Raw genomic sequence first — 18593 nt, 5'->3', positions numbered from 1 at the left:
CGCGGTGAACAAAAATACAGTCAGAAGAAAACATTCCGTTTTTGGGTGCCGCGGTATTAAGTTTATTTATATTATGTAACCGCTAGTTTCCACTTCTGTTATACTTATATGAAACATATAGTTATACTTTTTCAACGAGAATGAGCGGGATGACTATATGTTCTGTAGGTATTTCGTTAGTGGAAATTGACGGTAACCTTTGACTTTATTTTCACCTTGTACTAAAAGATGACAAAGTCGAAGCGTTTTTGTTATGAGTTGTATACCACCAGCGTTTTTCATGTGTTCATTTTTCAAATTAATGTTAATTTTTAACGCACGATTTTTTTATACAATATTTTTTATTGTATTATTATTTTATTTCGATTTTTCGTATTTTGTATCATGAATTTTTATAATATATTGTTCGTGAATGATTTGTAAAATGAACGCTTTTTTATGGCACTCAAAAACGGGATGGTGTTAATTAAATTGTAGAGACAAAAATGCGTTTTGTATGTTTTCATAGCAGGCAATTTACAGTTTTGTATCTTTGTTGAAATAAATTTGATCTCATTGTGTTTGCACTTTTCTTCGCTTGGGTGCCATGTTTGGATTTTTTTTTAATTTACACCGCATAATACAAAAAAATAAATAAGTTGATGCATAATATTTACTTTAGTATTTTAAACAGTAAAGTACATTTTTACACTTTTTTTTTACAATTATACGTAAGTTATTTCGCTTTTTTGGTTAGTATTTTTACGTTTTTTTTTATTATTGCTAAATAATTGACAGTTTACGTAATTTTGACACATCTAAATTGCCTGCTAAGTTTTTAGATATATCTATAACCATCAATTTTCTAACACTTACGCTAAGTTTTGTCGAATAGCCTTTACTATAGACTGGTTTATAATAGTGTTAAAAAGTATAAATCTTAACTCGTATTTTGTAAATAGCTAATATTCATATGTATTTTATATTAAATATCATAATAAGGTTCGATGGGTTATTTTTAATTTTACATTCTATTTAAAAAATAAAAACAGATTTTCCACTTGGATTGAGAGATGTTAATCTTGAAGAGTCACGTGAAAAATGTTGTTTTTTTTTCCTTTCTATATATTATATATTTTTTGTTAAATAAAGCAATCTGTTATTGTCTATATTTTTTGTTTTATTTTATGTTCCGTTATATCGTTTTCATTTGTTATTTATTTTTATTTTTTGACAGTCTCATTAAAATCACATACACATAGATTTTTTAAATATCAATACCATAGTTATAAATATACATTATATAGTGAGAATATATAGAGTTTAACAAAAATATACTGGTGGTTCAAATATTACTTTAAAAAATACACACTGTTATATAAAAATATATTTCAAATATGTTTAATTCAAATTATTAAATATGAATATAGTTGATAGAGAGCCGTTGAATGTTTAATCGAAATATAACTTTTACCGCCACGTTCGCAACTTCATAGTGATGTCACATGTTACAAAAATTGGTTCCAAACGTTACAAAGTTGGTTCCAAACGTTACAAAGTTTGTTCCAAACGTTACAATGTTTGTTACAAATGTTACGATTTTGTTTATTAAATATTATAAAATTAGTCGCTTAAATTTAGTGGTACAATTATTTCGGCATACCAATGAGGAATGTCCGATTTTTCAATGAAAATTGAGACTGATTCAATTAATGGGATGCGATAAATAATCAAGATATCATTTGTATTTAAGCATTAACACGTGATGTAGATTTTCATATTAAAACGGACATTTCCCATTAATACATTATTTTAGAGCACGGTGAAATTTTAAAGCACTAAGACTGAAACAAATCGGCTGAAACCGTTTAAGCTTTTGCCTAAACAATAAAAAAAATAACCGTCTATGCATAAATCTATGGAACATAACCTTGTCCAAATCCAAATAAATAATATATTTATAAAAGAACGACAAATCTATATCTTCCTTACAAATAACAATATAAATCAGACTATCACATGTTATTGGATTTAGATACAGGATGTTCCACTTTATGTCGAATTTATTTTAACATTTTTAAAAGAATAGAAAATATGATGAAATATTAAAAAACTTGATACCTGTGTTTTCTAAACAGGATGTTACTTAAACCGAATCGTGTCCATTCTATATAAATTTTGTCTTTAAAACTCGTAGACTTGGAGACTGGTGCATAACATTCGAGAATGTTGTAACACGGCGTATCTCTTCATCGCAAGCGATCGAGGGGTGTTAGTGTGATAGAGATAGGAATAGGGTAAAAGTTTAATTGCTGAGTAGATTTAGTAGATATTTCTAAAACTTTTATACTATGTTTTGCTAAATTTTCACTAAAACAAGATAATAGAATTGGACACTAATCGATAGAGTATAAATTAACGATTTGGTATAGACGCAAGAATGGTATTTGCGGGAATATTGGGATAATATGTTTGTGTGTTTCGTGTGATTTGTACGTAGGTCATTTGTTTTCCTTTGTTACCTTTATATCAGTTATTCTGAAAGAGCTTCTATTTTATACTTAAACGATAATACCAAATGTACGGGTGTGTCGAACATTGTGGAATAGTAAAATTTTGTACCTCTTGTTTTTCTATGAGATAATTATTTTATATTACAAAAAAAATATTGATTTGTTAAACTGAATATTACGTATTTTTACACATTAACTAAACATATAAAAATTGAAATATAAAAATAAACCTATATCTATGTAAAGAGAACAGAATATATAATTACATATTCCGTATATGCAAGCTGATCGAAAAATAACCAAGACATACAAATTGTGATACAGTTTAACTTAGGAACTGTGAAATGCTTTTCGATCAACCTGTATGTACACATTAGCTTTGTTGATTTGTGAACTCAATACAAAACATTGTACCTTAAAGTAGATGAAGAATGGAGTTTGAGAACCAATAGAAAATAAATGTTATTGTTTTTATTATTATTCTGGAATCACTTGCAAAGGATCGTGTTTTATTTCTAGTACCTTATATAAGTAACCTTGATCAAATGTTACAATGGTTTCTCAGAGGTGTTGACCTTGAAATTCTACTGTCGAAATACATGTTCCCAAATATACTGTCATCTCTTTTATTCTCTATTAATGAAACCGAGATGACAATAAGGTTGTAATGAAACACTCACGGTAATAAAGGATGTTCTAAATTCTTGACTAACAGTGTCTTACAATTTTCAAGTAAATCGGGAAGGAATGTGGGAATATGAGATTTTTTAGGACAATGGAAAATAAATAGATTTCTAGTCTTACTTGTTGTTTCTTCCCGTTTTAATTAATTTTCTTTTACCACTTCTTTTGTGCCCCATATTAACTTATTGATAGGCCATTGAGCGAAGTATATTAGATGTACTAACACCCCGACGCCAATAAATATCATTGGGAAGAATATTGTCCCGAGCATTAGCTTCAAAAAAGGGTACGGCCATGCCCCAATACGGTAGTGTGTTGAGAATAATCTGTAAAATGAAAACATTGAAAACAAACTGCTTAGTAAAATCTTATAAAAATGTATAATTTCAAACCAAGAAAAAAACTACGTGAACTTAATATACGTTACTTACAAAAAAATACTGACATTACCCAAAATTTAAACAAAATATTGTAACTTGATTTTCCATGCGTAGCAAAAACAAGACCCAATATTATACCAATGACTGCAGAAATCGGACGTTTTTTAACCCGTACATAATGACAAGATATTTTGATATTAACAAGAAGATTTATGAAAATATAATTGATGTAAAGATACTTACACGGTTAAATATGATAAGTAGCATCCGAAAATGTGAGCTAGATTCACCTTGTGCGATTGTGGCGCTGACTTTGGTAAGAATATGAACTCCCAGACAATAATTAGGAATATGGCTGTGTGCATAACATGATTTGATCCTTGACTTAATACTTTATCTATGAAAGCTGGGAATATTAATTCTCTGTCGTATAAATATATCGGCCAGAATACGAATGTTATAAACTGAAATAAAAAAGTTATAGTTAACTTTAAAAATTAGGCTAACAATTAATTTTTAAATCTAGAATGAATAAAATGAGGACGAATACTCAACATAATTTAGGTTCGTCGTACACAAGGCGATGATAATTGTCGAAACTTGGCGATTTTAGTCGCGACGCAAAGATACAATATTAGATACAAAGATTTAAGTTTCCTTATGTACGACGGGACTTAGGCTACAAATAATAATAACATAGATTTCGTAGGAATGATTTAATCGTGGCTATTCACGGTTATAAAAAAATCGTTGTAAAATTGTACAGCAAAGGTGTGTTTCTGACCAAGTACGAGTACATGGGATCCTACTAGAGTAGTTAATATGCAATAAACTAGCACGTATAACTTAACATTAGGTGGAATTGTGGTTAGACGCTTGTTTCTTCATTATTAAAATAATCATACTTACGATGCCAACTGGTAGTATAATACTAGCGAATATAATTTCTCTATAAGTTTTCAATTGTTTTATGAGTACGTGTTCCTTAATTTCTAATATTGTTGGTAAATCACACAAAATCCCTAAGCATGGGTACGCTAATTGGAATATCTGGAAAAAATATTCATGTATAAGTATATAAGTCTTTATGCATACGAGTAATTACAAGCTTCGAAATCCAAGGTCTTCAATTAGTCAAAAAAAAGGAAGAAAAAAGGTCCGAAAAATCTATAGATGAAACATTATTTACGCTTCAAAATTTTCCAACAAAAAATAACAATTATGAGTTAAAAATTCAAGTGATATTTAAGAACTTAAGAGTTAAATTAGTTACTTAAAATATTAATTGGTTAAAAATATTTTAAATTAATTATTAAAATAATTAATATCAAGGAATATAAAATTGTAATTAAAGAGATAATGAAAAGTAGAAGTATACTACGCTTAGTATTAAGAAATTCCCCTTTTTTTGTCACAAAAAATGTCATGTCAAAGAAATAAAAGCAAGGTTCCACGGTACAAAGATAACATGGTATAACTTACGACATTCCAAATAGTGATGTATGCCCATTGTAAAGCTGCAAATGTTTCTATTTCTGGATCCTTCATAATGTCACCTTGAAGGGCAAAGTACATGACTAAGAAATTACCGCCATGTAGAGCCAGTGCTGAAACGTACCCGAACAGCCGGTAGGGGGCGTAGTTCTTTGTTAATCTAAAATGCATGAGAAATTAACCAAAATTGGTACTGATTATTATTGGTTTCAGACGTTTAAAACTGGAAGGTATTAAGTATTATGGATCATAAAATGTTCATGATTATTTTAGGTGATTGACGTAAGCGAAGGCGCAGGAAACTGTTTTACTACAATGGGGTTAAAATATCAAAGATTTGTATGTTGTTTGTGTGACAAACTTCAAGGTAACATTCTATAGCTGCTTTGGTTATTGATGAATAACTAGTACAGCATAATTAATTAATAATAGTAAAAATATTGAGTCTATGAATTATTTAATTTTTAATCTGTGATTTATTAAATTGTTATGTTTGTCTTCACATTTCTGTGCCAGAGTGCAATCTCTGAATGATTTGATTAGCTGTATATTGTGTTCCCGTACCGATGTAAGTTAGGTTCAATAAAGACTGACACAGCGGTTTTTACTGAGAATAGGCGAAACGAGTTAAAACCGTGCTAGTCAATGTATATACATTTACATACAGATAGATTTTTTGTTAAATTCGCTTGAAAATATGAAAAAAAAAATTTTGAACGTTAAATTTTTTCTTATTTATTGCGTAAGTCAAATGTATTATTTATAGCAACTAAAACAAAACGATTAGCTATTTATTATATCTTGTACAAATTTTGTAACTTATATCTTATCAGATTTTGCACAACCGCTGCAACATGGGCATCATTCATGGGCTTGACAAGCAGAGTACAATGCAGTATAAAAATCCAAAATGGCCGCTGTCACAAAATTGCGGATGACATATGTTTATGCAACTAAATGGGTATCAAATGATAGGATTTAAATTAAAAAAAAAACAGCGCGGTAAAATCCAATTCAAAAAATTTACTAAAACCTTAAATGTGAATTGCTGAAAGTAGGAAATCACCTTAAAGTATTTTAGCGCATGCAATAAAATTCTCCAGAAACAAAATTGTAATTTTTTTTATTTCATTTTGTAAACAGAATTACTAGAAGGCGAATATTAAAAAAAAAAGCAAGGACGACTACTTACGTCATTTTTTTTATATATGTTTCCCTTACATTTAGAAGTTCTTCGAACAGTTGATACGTTCCCAATATCTGAAAGTAATGCGATATTATTTAGTAAAAAGAATCATAATTCTAAATTAATAATTCTATGAAAACATATTGTTCTCCTTATCATTCTCGTTTGGAAAAAAGAAAACAATATGTTATAAAATTATAAGTAATACTGAATGAAATTTCGCGTTTTTTTAATATATCAAAAGGTGGCAAACGAGTAAATGGTCACATGGATTCGCCGAACTAGTGAGGCGACCGTTGCCCATAGACATCCGCAAACTCCGATGAGTTGACGACCTTTAATCTACGGAGAAGGGGACGCCAAATCCACTTGCCCTTCCCATCCTTTCCTAATAAGAAAGGGGTGAGAAGGGAAAGAGGACTAAAATTAGGCCTCCGGCACCACACTCGACAGACGAAACGCGGAAGTGTCTTGTGTGTGGTTATGGTATTTCACCGGTCCACCCTGTCCATTCGTGCACCCAACAAATATTATTGTTGCGGGATCTACCACTGTTTAGACTAGACACTTAGTTTTACATTTTTTATCCATAAATGTCAAACAGCAATATTACTGTGAATTTCCAACTTGAACTTGAATGCGTATATTTTTGTATTTAAAGAGATTGAGAGGGATCCCAGCAAGTTTTTATACAAGTCTTTCGACAATGGAATGTCACAGATTTCAGACGCACAAATTGGAGCACATTTTGAATGACAACGAACTTAGTCATAATTTAAATGTGAAGGATTTTTACGGCGAATCCTAGAATCCAGTTTTGTTTAGATCATTGTCAAAGCAAATTCTGGTACAACCGGTCTTTGGTTGTATTTTAGTAAAACAAAATAGCAATAGGTATTGCACGTTTTCAATTATGTATATGACAAATATATTGAAAACAAATGACTAAAAAAGTAATTAATAATAATTTAACATTGATTTATAATATATGACCTTGTCAAAATAATTATTAACAATAACTTACTCTATAAGGTTATTACATAAATTAAACACACTGATCGTGATCAATGTCGTTTGAAAATACGAATAATCTGTATAATATACATATTAAAAAGTTATCTGAGAGATATCGAATCAGTAAGTAATCGGTTAGGACGTGATTCAACCTATACCTCGGTGGATAAATACAAATCAAATGACGAACATCATTACTCAAAATGGGCTCAGTCGTCTACGCTCTAGGGATGGCGAACCTTTTTTCTTGTTTTTTATTGGAAATATAGTTATTAATATTATTCGTCAAATAAGTTGGTTTTGTTTTTAATTATTTAAATTTAAAAATAAGTTATTTAATTGTATTATTTAAGAATTTTATATAAAAATGAGGTTAGAAAGTAGGGTTAGGAAGAGATATTATATGTATTTTTTATGTATATAATGAAAAATTGATGTATATATTTTATGTATATTTTGATTATATGAATAAAATATCAGTAAAATATGTTATTTATCTTATAAATTTGCTTTAAAATTGCGTTATGATGAATAAAATAAATTATGTAATTGGTTGACCTACACATATTATATTAAACATTTATGAAAGTTTGTTTACATTGAAATGATTACGTGTTCATCAAGGGCATAAGTAACAAGTAAAGGAATATGTAAAACTAGTAATGGACACTTGTCCCGAGTTCACAAGGGTGTCAAGTATTATTGTCAACTGTTAAAGTCATTAATCGAGGTAAATCTGTCCTATCGTTGTTCTTGTCAGATTATACGTGTTCCAATGTTCTCGGAGCCTACCCAAGTTAGGGTGACTAGAGCACGCTGGCTCAATCCGGTTTGATGCGGTCCTATCGTTAATGACGGTTAATATAATTTAACTATGATCATTTTAGGATAATCTCCTGGGTTTTTTCCGAACATATGTGACGAAACGAGATTTTATACAACATTATACAGTGCGTTTCCACTGCCGTACTGATACAAAATAAATTGTAATCACTGCCATTCTATTTGAAAATAAATAATATAAAGGTGTTATGCAGGGAAAACCAACGGAAAGATTTACCTGATTATTTAGTGTATGTGAAAAATACGTGCACAAGAATACGTCAAAGTATGTTTATTCGCAATGAACATGTCTGACAGACAAACTGATATATCACACTGATAAGTATGCTACCTTATACCGAAGTAACGTAGATTATACTTTTTGTTACTCACGTGCTATTTTATATTCACATAAGCACAAGTAAGGTCGTTTGCCACAACATATATCTCTTAATAAAATATAATTGTCACATTGTACATAATATACTATTTTCCATATATTACAGCCTTTTATACTAATGATATTTGTAAAGTTGAAAGATTGGTATTTTTCTATGTTTCAAATAAACTGAAAAACTATTGGAGCGATTACAAAAATTAGAAACCTACATTATTATTGAGTAATATAGGCAATATTTATTACTAAAATATTTTTTGAATCCCACGCGGACGAAGCCAATGGCAAAAGCTAGTTAAGTTAGTAATTAATAAAGTTGCACATGAATACAATACGTGATGGTTAAATTGTGATTTTTACTCAATAGTTTTGTACCGCCAAAAACCTAACTCTAATGTGATAATTTTTATTACGCTTTACGCTTTTAATTCATATTAAATATTGTTTTCCTTCTTACTATCATCGAAATAAACAGAGATACTAATATTTTCTTGTATTTCAAAGTAACACTACTTTTCAATTAAACACAATCATATAATACACAGACAGATATAAGAAGACACTATAATAATAGAAAATTACCAAATATTGCACACACAGTAAGCCATTTAAACTTATTAAAATTACTTAAACTTAACTTAGTTAAATAAGCAATCGATTTTATATGTTATTAAAAATCCTTTAGTTAAAGATGAAGGTATTTAAAAAAAAATAGCAAAAACTCACATACGCTCACTCTGGTTTCCAAGTGCTCGTACAACTGAGGCTATATTCTAAAGCCTCAACTTGTTATACATAATAACGTGTAGGAAGTATTATGTACAGCCAATTTACGTAGACACTACGATCCACTGCGCTTAATCTGTGACAAGGTTCTTTTTAAAGCGGATTATGAATTGTAATTTAAAAATAATATAAATAGTCAATGTATTTCTTTTAACAGTTTTATGTAGAATTTAATACTATATACAAAAGTATTTACCGTGTTTTTAAAGGTTTTTGCTAAAAATTTATATATATTTTTTTGGACTTAACAAAGACTAAAATTAATATTCAATGTCTAAAATAACTACATTGAGAGTTATATGTTATTAAATTTTATTACATAAAAAAAAATTAAAGCTTAGATTTATGAATGGATGGATGAATTGATATTTCTTGTTGTGTATCTCTGGACCAGCTAAACAGATCTCGCTGAAATTACACATAGATCTAAGACATAGTCTGGAAAAACACATACATACTAGTTAAGTTTTCTTTTTTTTTTATATCGCGCGGACAAAGTCGTGTGCAAAAGGTATTTAGGTATCCTTATGTTTCACAATTAACACAACATTATTAATTTTAACGACTTCGTGTTACGTTGTTTTTTATACTGAAACTGTAATTAAACTATAATTATGTGAATATTTTTTTTTACTTACAAGAAAAAAAAAATTTCATGTTTATAAAACTACTAGATTTTTCGGCGATATGAGTAATTAATTTATAATTTCAACAATACAAAATGATAGCATAACAACTAAGACCAAAGAGATTCAAACATAATGCTAGTAAGAGCGGACATTCCGAGTATTTTTTCTTTAAATATATTAAGCATGATAGTACATAATTGTCAGCACTGTTATCTATTACAAGTATCAAACTAGACAACCAAAACTCTACCAGTAGTAGAGTATTTTGAACGTACGGTTTAATTCGTAACGTCACGTCTATTGCAATGTATATTTTAAATGCCTTTAATAAGGACACACGCGGTCAAATACCGGTTGGCCAAGTTTCAAGTCAATTAAAAATGACCTTGACTTAGATGACTTTTGTTTTTGAGTTTCTGAATTTTAATTGTTTTAAACTAAAGCATAAGATCTACTGGAACAAGGGAAACTTGTTCCGACCATGAAATACAGAAAGATGATCATGAATCAAAGCTTAAAACTGTCTAGACCTGATCATGGCCTAGAGAAGCGCTACGATAATCTTTGTTTAAAGAATTACAGTTAAACATATAGTTGTCTCTGCTTATCTAAAGAAAATGAAGAGAATAGTAATATACCAGTGCTTAACGGTGGACATCTTTAGTTGTAATAGCTTTAAAAATAATGTAAATAAAAAATGTTTATTGTTTGAACCAGAAGTACTTTGCGTAGCTGTAGGTAGTCTCAATTTCTAGTACAATAAAATGTGTCAGGCAATCGCGTAAAGATCACTCTCAAAGAGTTTTAAGTATTGAAGAAACCTTTCTGTTGCATTATTTCAATATTCTTAGTATATTGTGTTAAGAATACTTGAATCGAATCAATGGACAATAATACATTGTAGTTTAATTAAGTCTGTTAAGATCACTAGTCGTCGCTTTCTGAGACCAAAATCCGTATAAAACATATCTTTGTTTTATAAAAGACTAGTAAGTAACTAGTAATTCATCAAGATCCGTTAAGCTGTTCCGGAGATACCTTCAAACAAACATCCATCCATCTAATCATTCACATTAATAACATTAATAAGATAGTAAGATATGTATTATACAGGGATTTTGATCTCAGAAAGGGGGCGTCCATAAATTACGTGAGGTGTTTAAGGGGGGGAGGGGGTCGAGTCAAATCTCATCTAATCTTACGTTGGAGGGAGGGGGGGTCTCGGCAAATATCACGCAATTTTTTTTCTGATTGAAACAAAAAAAAATTATACTATTTTGGTCCGTTTTCTGCCACCTCCGTACCCTATCACTCAAGTTGATGGACATTTGACAATTCCGGACTTTAAAGAGCATGACGGAAAGTCATTTGCTCCATTTCTAATACGCCACTGCCTACCGATTCAACGGCTGAATGCCTTCATCAGCACGCCTTATGATCTCTATTGCCCAAGTGTACGTGATGATTTAGAGAAAAGATGCTGCAGTACATGCGGTATTTACTTTGCATCTAGCACAAGAGCTGCAGAGCACAGGCGATCAGCCCACATTGTACCAGCTAAGCAAGCGCGTATGTTCCGAAAAGTGCGACCCTCACGGGTTGTCACAAGACGAGCTATCTGAATTACTTTGTGCAAGTGCCAATGGCTTACAGTGGCTAGATCAGAACGAAGTTGAAGGATCAGATGATTTTCCTGAAAATCATATGGACATGTTGGTTCCAATAGTCTCTCTTGAGACCATGCATGATTCTCCATGGACTGAATTAGAGTAGATACTCTTTTTTAATCTAAGTAGTTACGATTTAAGTATTCTATTGTTAAATTTTTATTACACTTATAATTAAACTCTCAGCAACATTGATTACTAGTCATAACTCCAACGCGTTTACGTAAGAAACTCACATTTTGAAAAATCTCACGTGAGATTGGGAGATGGGGGAGGGGGTTGAATAAAATCTCACGACATCTCACCAAGGGGGGAGGGAGGGGCAGAAAATTAAAAAAAACACCTCACGTAATTTATGGACGCCCCCAAACCATAAGGCATATAAAGAGTTAATGAAGAAAAAACTTAGATTTATTATTCTATATTTTACAAATAAATAGTTATATTTTTTTACTTTACGAATGAAATTAGTATAAAAACTGAATTGATTTTCTGGTCTGGTAGATTTAATCACCAACGAAGTTATTTTAATATGTGAATTATTCTTGTGTTAAGCGACTAAATTAGTAAAATTTTAACTTAAATCCAAGGTCATAAACCTAAAGTTTTTATTATAATAATTTAGGTTTTACTTTTATGAAAATTTATGAAATAATATTTTACCTTTATATATATAAATAATATTCTACCTCTATATAAATAATGTTCTCTATGTATTTGAAATTCAATGCTATTTAAATAAAGAAAAAACTCTTTCCATAAAGTTTTGTAACATCAAACATTGTTGTTTTAGTAATATAGCCGGTTAATTTATTTTCTCCTTGGTTGCGGAAAAAGAGCGTTTCTTGTCTACAAATATCTGACTGGGGTGTTCTGTCTAGAGTATGATTCAAAGCTCATGTATTTTTTATATGATAAGGGCAAAAATTAGTAGCGGAATCCTTAGTAAAAAGAAGTCTCCAATGCCCATGGACATCTGCAACACAAGAGAAACCGCAGATGTGTTCCCGGACTTTAAGAAAGTGATACGCTCGGTTTTGTACTCTTGAATAGAAATAAAATACTAATTTTATATCTAGACCATAAAATAGGGGCATTGAATCGAAGGTTTCGGCCGTGCTTACATGAAAACGAAAATATTGTTTGTTTGAATTGAAAAGCGCCTACTGATTATTAATAGTTAAAGTGAACAGTTGTACTTTTGATCATATTTTAGCAATGACTATAATTATTCGTCAGAGCCCTATGTGTAGTAATAGGTTGTATGGATTTTGTACCAAAAAAACTAACTGAATTAAGCTGAAAACAGCTTTCATTGACAAGCATACGAACATGCACACAAGTAATATCAGTTACAACTTTTCTAATCTATAAGGTTCAAAGTCAAATGGCCATTCTCTACTATAGGTATATTTGAAATAACCTGCACTGTAACTTAGTCCTTATGAGTTTAGTTTAAGGTTGTTAATTGAACGTCTGGTGTGACACCGGCTCACGCGAAATCAGTTTGTACGTATACGTAGTGTTTTACCGTTACTGGATTGCAGTGGTCGGGTCAGTGGTATATTTCCTAAAGGTGTTGACATAAAAAATTCCCAAAAAAGAAATTAAAAAAAAAACAGGTAAATATTTTTTTTTTCATATATTAAAAAAATAATATTGTAGTACATAAATCACAAAGTATTTTTTCGTTATTATAAAATAATGAAATAGATATCAAATTAAATATAGAATATTAAAGGAAAACTATTATATTATTATTAAACTGTATATATATTCTTTAATTTCGATATCTATTAAAAGCAATATTATGTTCAATCAATTTTTAAATAGGTTAATAATTGACACGACAGAAATTTAGATACTAATTATAAATCCGGTTTTATTACTTGTCCTATAGTATTTCATTACTTTGTTGTCGTGAGTCATTCTTATCAGTTGCTACTGATAAAATTAATTAACTCAATAACAAAATAACAACAATATTGTAACACGTATCGTCGTTTATTGTTATTATTTGATATTATTGTAAAAAAAATAATTTCTATCAAAAAATATTGGATTGAAAGAAAGAAGAAAAATACATTTATTAATACACAAAGAAAAAGAAACATGCAAATAAGAAAGACTAATCAATGAAAAGTATGGCAAAAGATAGCCACCTCAGTGTATCCAGGGACGGACTAAACCATCTTTACGCTGGTATTGGTATGGTATTTGTAATTATAATACAAATATTCTAAAAATATGGTATTGTAAAATACCGTGTTGTAATAGTAGTTCAGTTTGTAAATAGAATTTTGGAATTTGTTAGCTTGAAATAATGTTTTCCTACGACCAAATAAAGAGGATTTTCCACCTGACAAAAACGTTACTAAATCCTCATACTGTGCTTTTTTCAAAGTTTTTTTTTACAATGAGAGGATGAGGTTTTTTGTACAATGTATAATATATGTATCAATACTCAAAAAATATTAGATTTATTTTGCTTCAACGTTTTAATTATTCGACTCTGTGTTTCTGTTTCATCTTTCTGTACTCAGCTGACCGGATATGCTGCATAGTACTTGTTTATAATGAAGTTTAATAACATACGAGTACTAACTGCTGTATTAATTATATAGTATCTAGTCAAATATCTCCATTAGCGGAACAACTCTGAGTGTAGCAACTTTTAACAGACTTTATCCGCACGGAATTAAAAAAAAATGTCACAATAAATAAAAGTTATTCGGTGATAATGTAGCTTTCTAATGGTAGAATAATATTTGATATAGTTCTTATAAACTAATTCTCAAAATGTTATAACGTAGAAAACTTCTCCAAGCAACATTCGAACAAGTTGCGCATTATTTTAATTGCGCTTATTTGTTAGCCGACTTCAAAAAGAAGGAGGTTATTGTAATTCGACATAGCGAACTTAACTGGACCGGATCTTAAATGTAAACATACCATGTTTCTTAGTTGACGCATGTATTGTATTATTAACTTGAGTTTTGATTAATTTATTTATATATAATGTTATTTTCAGAAACATGCAAGATAATATTTATTATAGAATTATTGGATATGCTGCGACTATAATAATGCACCTCTCAAATATATATTTCATGGCAAAAGGAATAAAGAAAGAACACTTGGATGATCCGGTGCTAAGATCTTTTGGTAATTTACAGGCCCGATACTTTACCTGTTGGACATTTGTAAGTACTACTTCTGTTATCACTGGCAATCTTACTAATATTTTAAATGCAAATGTTTTGATGGATGGATGGATGTTTGTTTAAAGGTATCTCCAGAACGTCTCAACGGATCTTGATGAAATTTGACACGGTTGTAGAACATAGTCTGGAAGATAGGCTACTTATAAATTTTTACAATGCCGCGGGACGGAATCGCGGGCGAAAGCTAGTAAAATATAAACGAAATAATTAGTTTAGATAAAATTTCTTCTTTGGATTTAACAAAATTTAATCTGAGAACTAACACACACACACACACACACAAATAATGACGTAGAAAGAGGTGCTTTTGGTATAGAGACTTAAAAAGAACTAGTTTCCGTCTACTGGTGTAAGAACGCATACAGAACTATAATTTTTATATAGAAGACTACTTGCAGAATTGATCGTTCTAATGTCCCATGCAGAACCATTGCGCTGAACAATAACAGTTAGTTCTTAGTAATAAGTACATTAATGTATCTTATGTTACAGGGTCTACAAATCATCTACGCAGTTATTGGTCTTATCTGTGATTTTTCAACTTTACGAAACAGGAAAAATATAAACTATAAATTACCAAAACACTTATTAGGCTTGAGAGATACATTATTCGCTGCGATTATTTGGCCGTCCACTTTTGTAAGTAGACATTATATTAGAATTTAAAATATAAAAATAAAATCGGCAAGTGAAACTAAATACACGTTTGTAATTTGCTTAGACAAATTCTAAAAAGTCGGCATTCACGATCGTTCGGTGACATTTGTAATAGTTGAAAAATGGAGTGCAATAAATTACTGAACGTCTTATTATTTTATTTCAGCTTGTTTTCACAGTATTTTGGTCGTTATTCCTTTACGATAGGAATCTAATTCTTCCGGTAAACATCGACAAAGTGCTAACCCCGATATCAAACCACGTGATACACACAGCTATAGTACCAGTTGTGCTTTGGGAACTTCTCTTTCGACCGAGGGCCGAACCGAAGTCACATATAAGATATGTAGCACATAGTGTGTTTCACCTTTTTGTTTATTTACTTGTGTAAGTATTAAGTGTTGTTTAATTGTTTTAAATAGAAGGTAAAAGAGAGACAAAAATAGTAATGGATACAATTTGTTAAAAAGAAAAAGGTTAAAACCTTTTTCGTGTCAAGTGCAAAGAGACAGTTGACTGTTTGTTAAATCAAGTCCCGTGCACATAGAGATTACATTTTTACTCAGTTAAAAACACTCAAACGACAAAGGTAAATAAAATTCGATTTTCATTTTTATAACTAGACATTTATTAATTATTAATATCTCTTTCAGATTGACGTACACATATTTAGAACGAGGTACGTGGATCTATCCCGTATTAACAAAGGCCTTTGGAACCATTAACTTTCCGATAATTTGTGCTGTTATGTTGTTTATTAAGATATTCTCGTACTTCATGCAGTGGAAATTAAACTCTATTGTACATGGAAAATATGTCAACAAGAAACCAATATGATATTAAATACACGATTTAAATTTTAAATTTTAAGATTTATCAAGTTTTCCTTTTTTTATATCATAAGTTGGCAAACTATCTACGAGCGGCAATCTGAATTCGGAGAAATATCATATCGATAGCTGCCCCTAGACATCCGCAATTTCAGATGCATTCTCTACCTCTAATCTACATAGGAGAGGACGCGCAGAAAGAGAACAATTCCTCTTCCTATGCATTCCCTCCTTACCCTTCCCATCCTTTCCTTATAAGATAAGGTTGGGAAAGTAAAGAGGACTAAAATTAGGCCTCAGGCACCACACTACTGGAACGCGGAATTACTTTTCATGGTCGTGGTATGTCACCGGCCAATTCGTGCAACAGATGTTGTTGTTGCTGGCGTCTACCAATGTTAACTACCACTGTAGGTTTGTAATGAGCAGAGCTGGGCATTAACTCGTTAATCCGTTAATCGTTAATTAACGAAGTTAACATTTTGCTTAACGGATTAACTTTTAAGTTAACTTCAAAAAGTGTTAACGCTTTTGTTAACTTCCGTTAAACTCAACTTCCGTTAATAAAAGTCCGTTAATCGTTAAATTAGAATCTTAGAGACGTGCTGTCATTTTGTTTAAATTACGCATCACGCCACGCTCGTAAGTTCAGCTATGTTGGGCGACTTGAATGGTGAACTAACGAGTTGATAATTGATATATGTGAAGTTCGCGTGCAAGTGTGATGCATCAGAGCGTCCGGGAAAGACGTGACAAACAGGAAAAAATCAAAAGAAGGTTCGAAATAGTATATTTCATTACGATTATATAAAAGCATGAGTATGTCCCACATTCCGAACGCTCTTCGTCCCTGCAATACGCCACTTTTTGAGCAACTGTATTAAAATACTTTTTTACTCGTGCTTTTTCTTTAGCTTTTCCAAACTCGTGCGTTCTCTTTCCCAACTGTCAAAATAATGTCTATTAAAAAGAAAAAACCAACCACGAAGTTTTTACAAAAAAAAATCATTGAAGTTTTTATGATTCATGCAAATATTTTTAAGCTCCTAATTTGTTACAATATCAGATTAAATGATTTGATTCAATGAATTAAGTTAGGTTTCATTTTATTTCATCTTATTAAATTTCATTTTCATTTCATATCAATAAAAATAATCTACTGAAGACCTGGCCGTTTGGGCATAGTTCCCTTTGCCTACCCAGAATGGGTGAAGAAAACAAAAAAAATATATCTGTTTGTATTATTTTACGGTTGGCGCCATTTTTCCAAAAATTTATTTAGTTGAGTTTATTGTGTTTTTATTAGTCTTTTAAATTGCTTAATTTTTTCGCAACTGTATTAAAAATAGTTGTTTAGTACACGTGCGGAACTGTCATTAGAACTTGTTCCAACTGTCAACCCTTACCTTCGGCTCGGGTAGACATTTTGTCTGGACTCTTTGCAATGACAGGCTTTCCGCACTCGTAATGAAATATACTATAATGCATTCATACTTGTCTCTAATACAAATGTGTTATAGAATTTTTAGTCAAATTACTATTTTAAACAAGTGTCGCCACATAAGTGTGAAATTAGTATGAATAACTTTGGTATGGTTAACTGTTAACGATTAACTTTAACTTGCGTTAAATTTTCGAGAATTTAACGCTTTAACGATTAACGAAGTTAATTTTTTAATTAACGAATTAACGATTAACGAAGTTAACTTTTCGATTAACTGTGCCCACCTGTGGTAATGAGATATAGATGGAAAAGTAACGGAGTGATTTTGTAAACAGGATGAAATATGTGAAGTATGTATGAATATAATATTTATTGATGAGCATGACTTGTACATTTTGGCATATTTGATATGGTTATGTAAATTGAAAGTAGTATATACAAGTATATAGTCTGTTTACGTGACATTAAAATTTTAAATAATGACAAAGACTTTACTTTTTACTTATTATTTATTGTGTATTGTCTTGTACAGTTTTAAAACCTGATTAAATAAGATAATAATTTAGCAATTAAATTATGTATTTTGTAGTAAGTACTCGTTTTATTTTATTTTACTTTCGTCAGTGCCAGGTTCTTTAATATTTCACTACTATCACACAAATAAACCAATCACTAATCCCCCCATCCCCATTTTACCATCGGACGTTTAGACGTACAGCTGTTCTTCATCCTTTCATACCTTTTATATTTGATGTACTGCGACTTCGAACAAAGTTATTTGAGCCATTGTTCCTCATGCGTTCAACAAAGGATTGGTTTACGTCTAGCTATAACATTCCTAATCCCAAAGGCGCCTTTGAAGAGTAGGGTGAAATATGTATCTACTA

At 30.6% G+C, this 18593-nt stretch overlaps 2 protein-coding genes across 4 annotated transcripts; one reads left to right on the top strand and one right to left on the bottom strand.

The window, feature by feature from the left end:
- Positions 1–1398: 1398 nt before the first annotated feature.
- Positions 1399–9293, bottom strand: LOC106715256 (androgen-dependent TFPI-regulating protein). Of its 2 annotated transcripts, none has more exons than XM_014508498.2 (6): positions 9196–9293; positions 6243–6310; positions 5039–5210; positions 4466–4606; positions 3800–4020; positions 1399–3502 (listed from the first exon to the last, which is right to left on the bottom strand). In XM_014508498.2, exons 2-6 carry the CDS (start codon positions 6245–6247, stop codon positions 3319–3321), a joined length of 723 nt encoding a protein of 240 aa, XP_014363984.2. In that variant the 5' UTR covers positions 6248–6310; positions 9196–9293; the 3' UTR covers positions 1399–3318. The 2 variants fall into 2 exon arrangements, with proteins under 2 accessions (XP_014363984.2, XP_014363985.2); XM_014508499.2 differs by having other exon boundaries at positions 9200–9259.
- Positions 9294–13089: 3796 nt separating this feature from the next.
- LOC106715242 (androgen-dependent TFPI-regulating protein) lies at positions 13090–16449 on the top strand. 2 transcript variants are annotated; one of them, XM_045682555.1, is made up of 5 exons: positions 13090–13169; positions 14580–14754; positions 15268–15414; positions 15599–15819; positions 16086–16449. In XM_045682555.1, exons 2-5 carry the CDS (start codon positions 14587–14589, stop codon positions 16267–16269), a joined length of 720 nt encoding a protein of 239 aa, XP_045538511.1. In that variant the 5' UTR covers positions 13090–13169; positions 14580–14586; the 3' UTR covers positions 16270–16449. The 2 variants fall into 2 exon arrangements, with proteins under 2 accessions (XP_045538511.1, XP_014363968.2); XM_014508482.2 differs by lacking the exon at positions 13090–13169 and adding an exon at positions 14507–14524 and having other exon boundaries at positions 14583–14754.
- The last annotated feature ends 2144 nt before the right edge of the window (positions 16450–18593 follow it).

This window comes from Papilio machaon, chromosome 19 (assembly GCF_912999745.1).
Source record: "Papilio machaon chromosome 19, ilPapMach1.1, whole genome shotgun sequence".
Classification (NCBI taxonomy): Eukaryota; Metazoa; Arthropoda; class Insecta; order Lepidoptera; family Papilionidae; genus Papilio; species Papilio machaon.
Note: the sequence above shows the minus strand (reverse complement) of the source record. Positions and strands in the feature narration are given on the sequence as shown.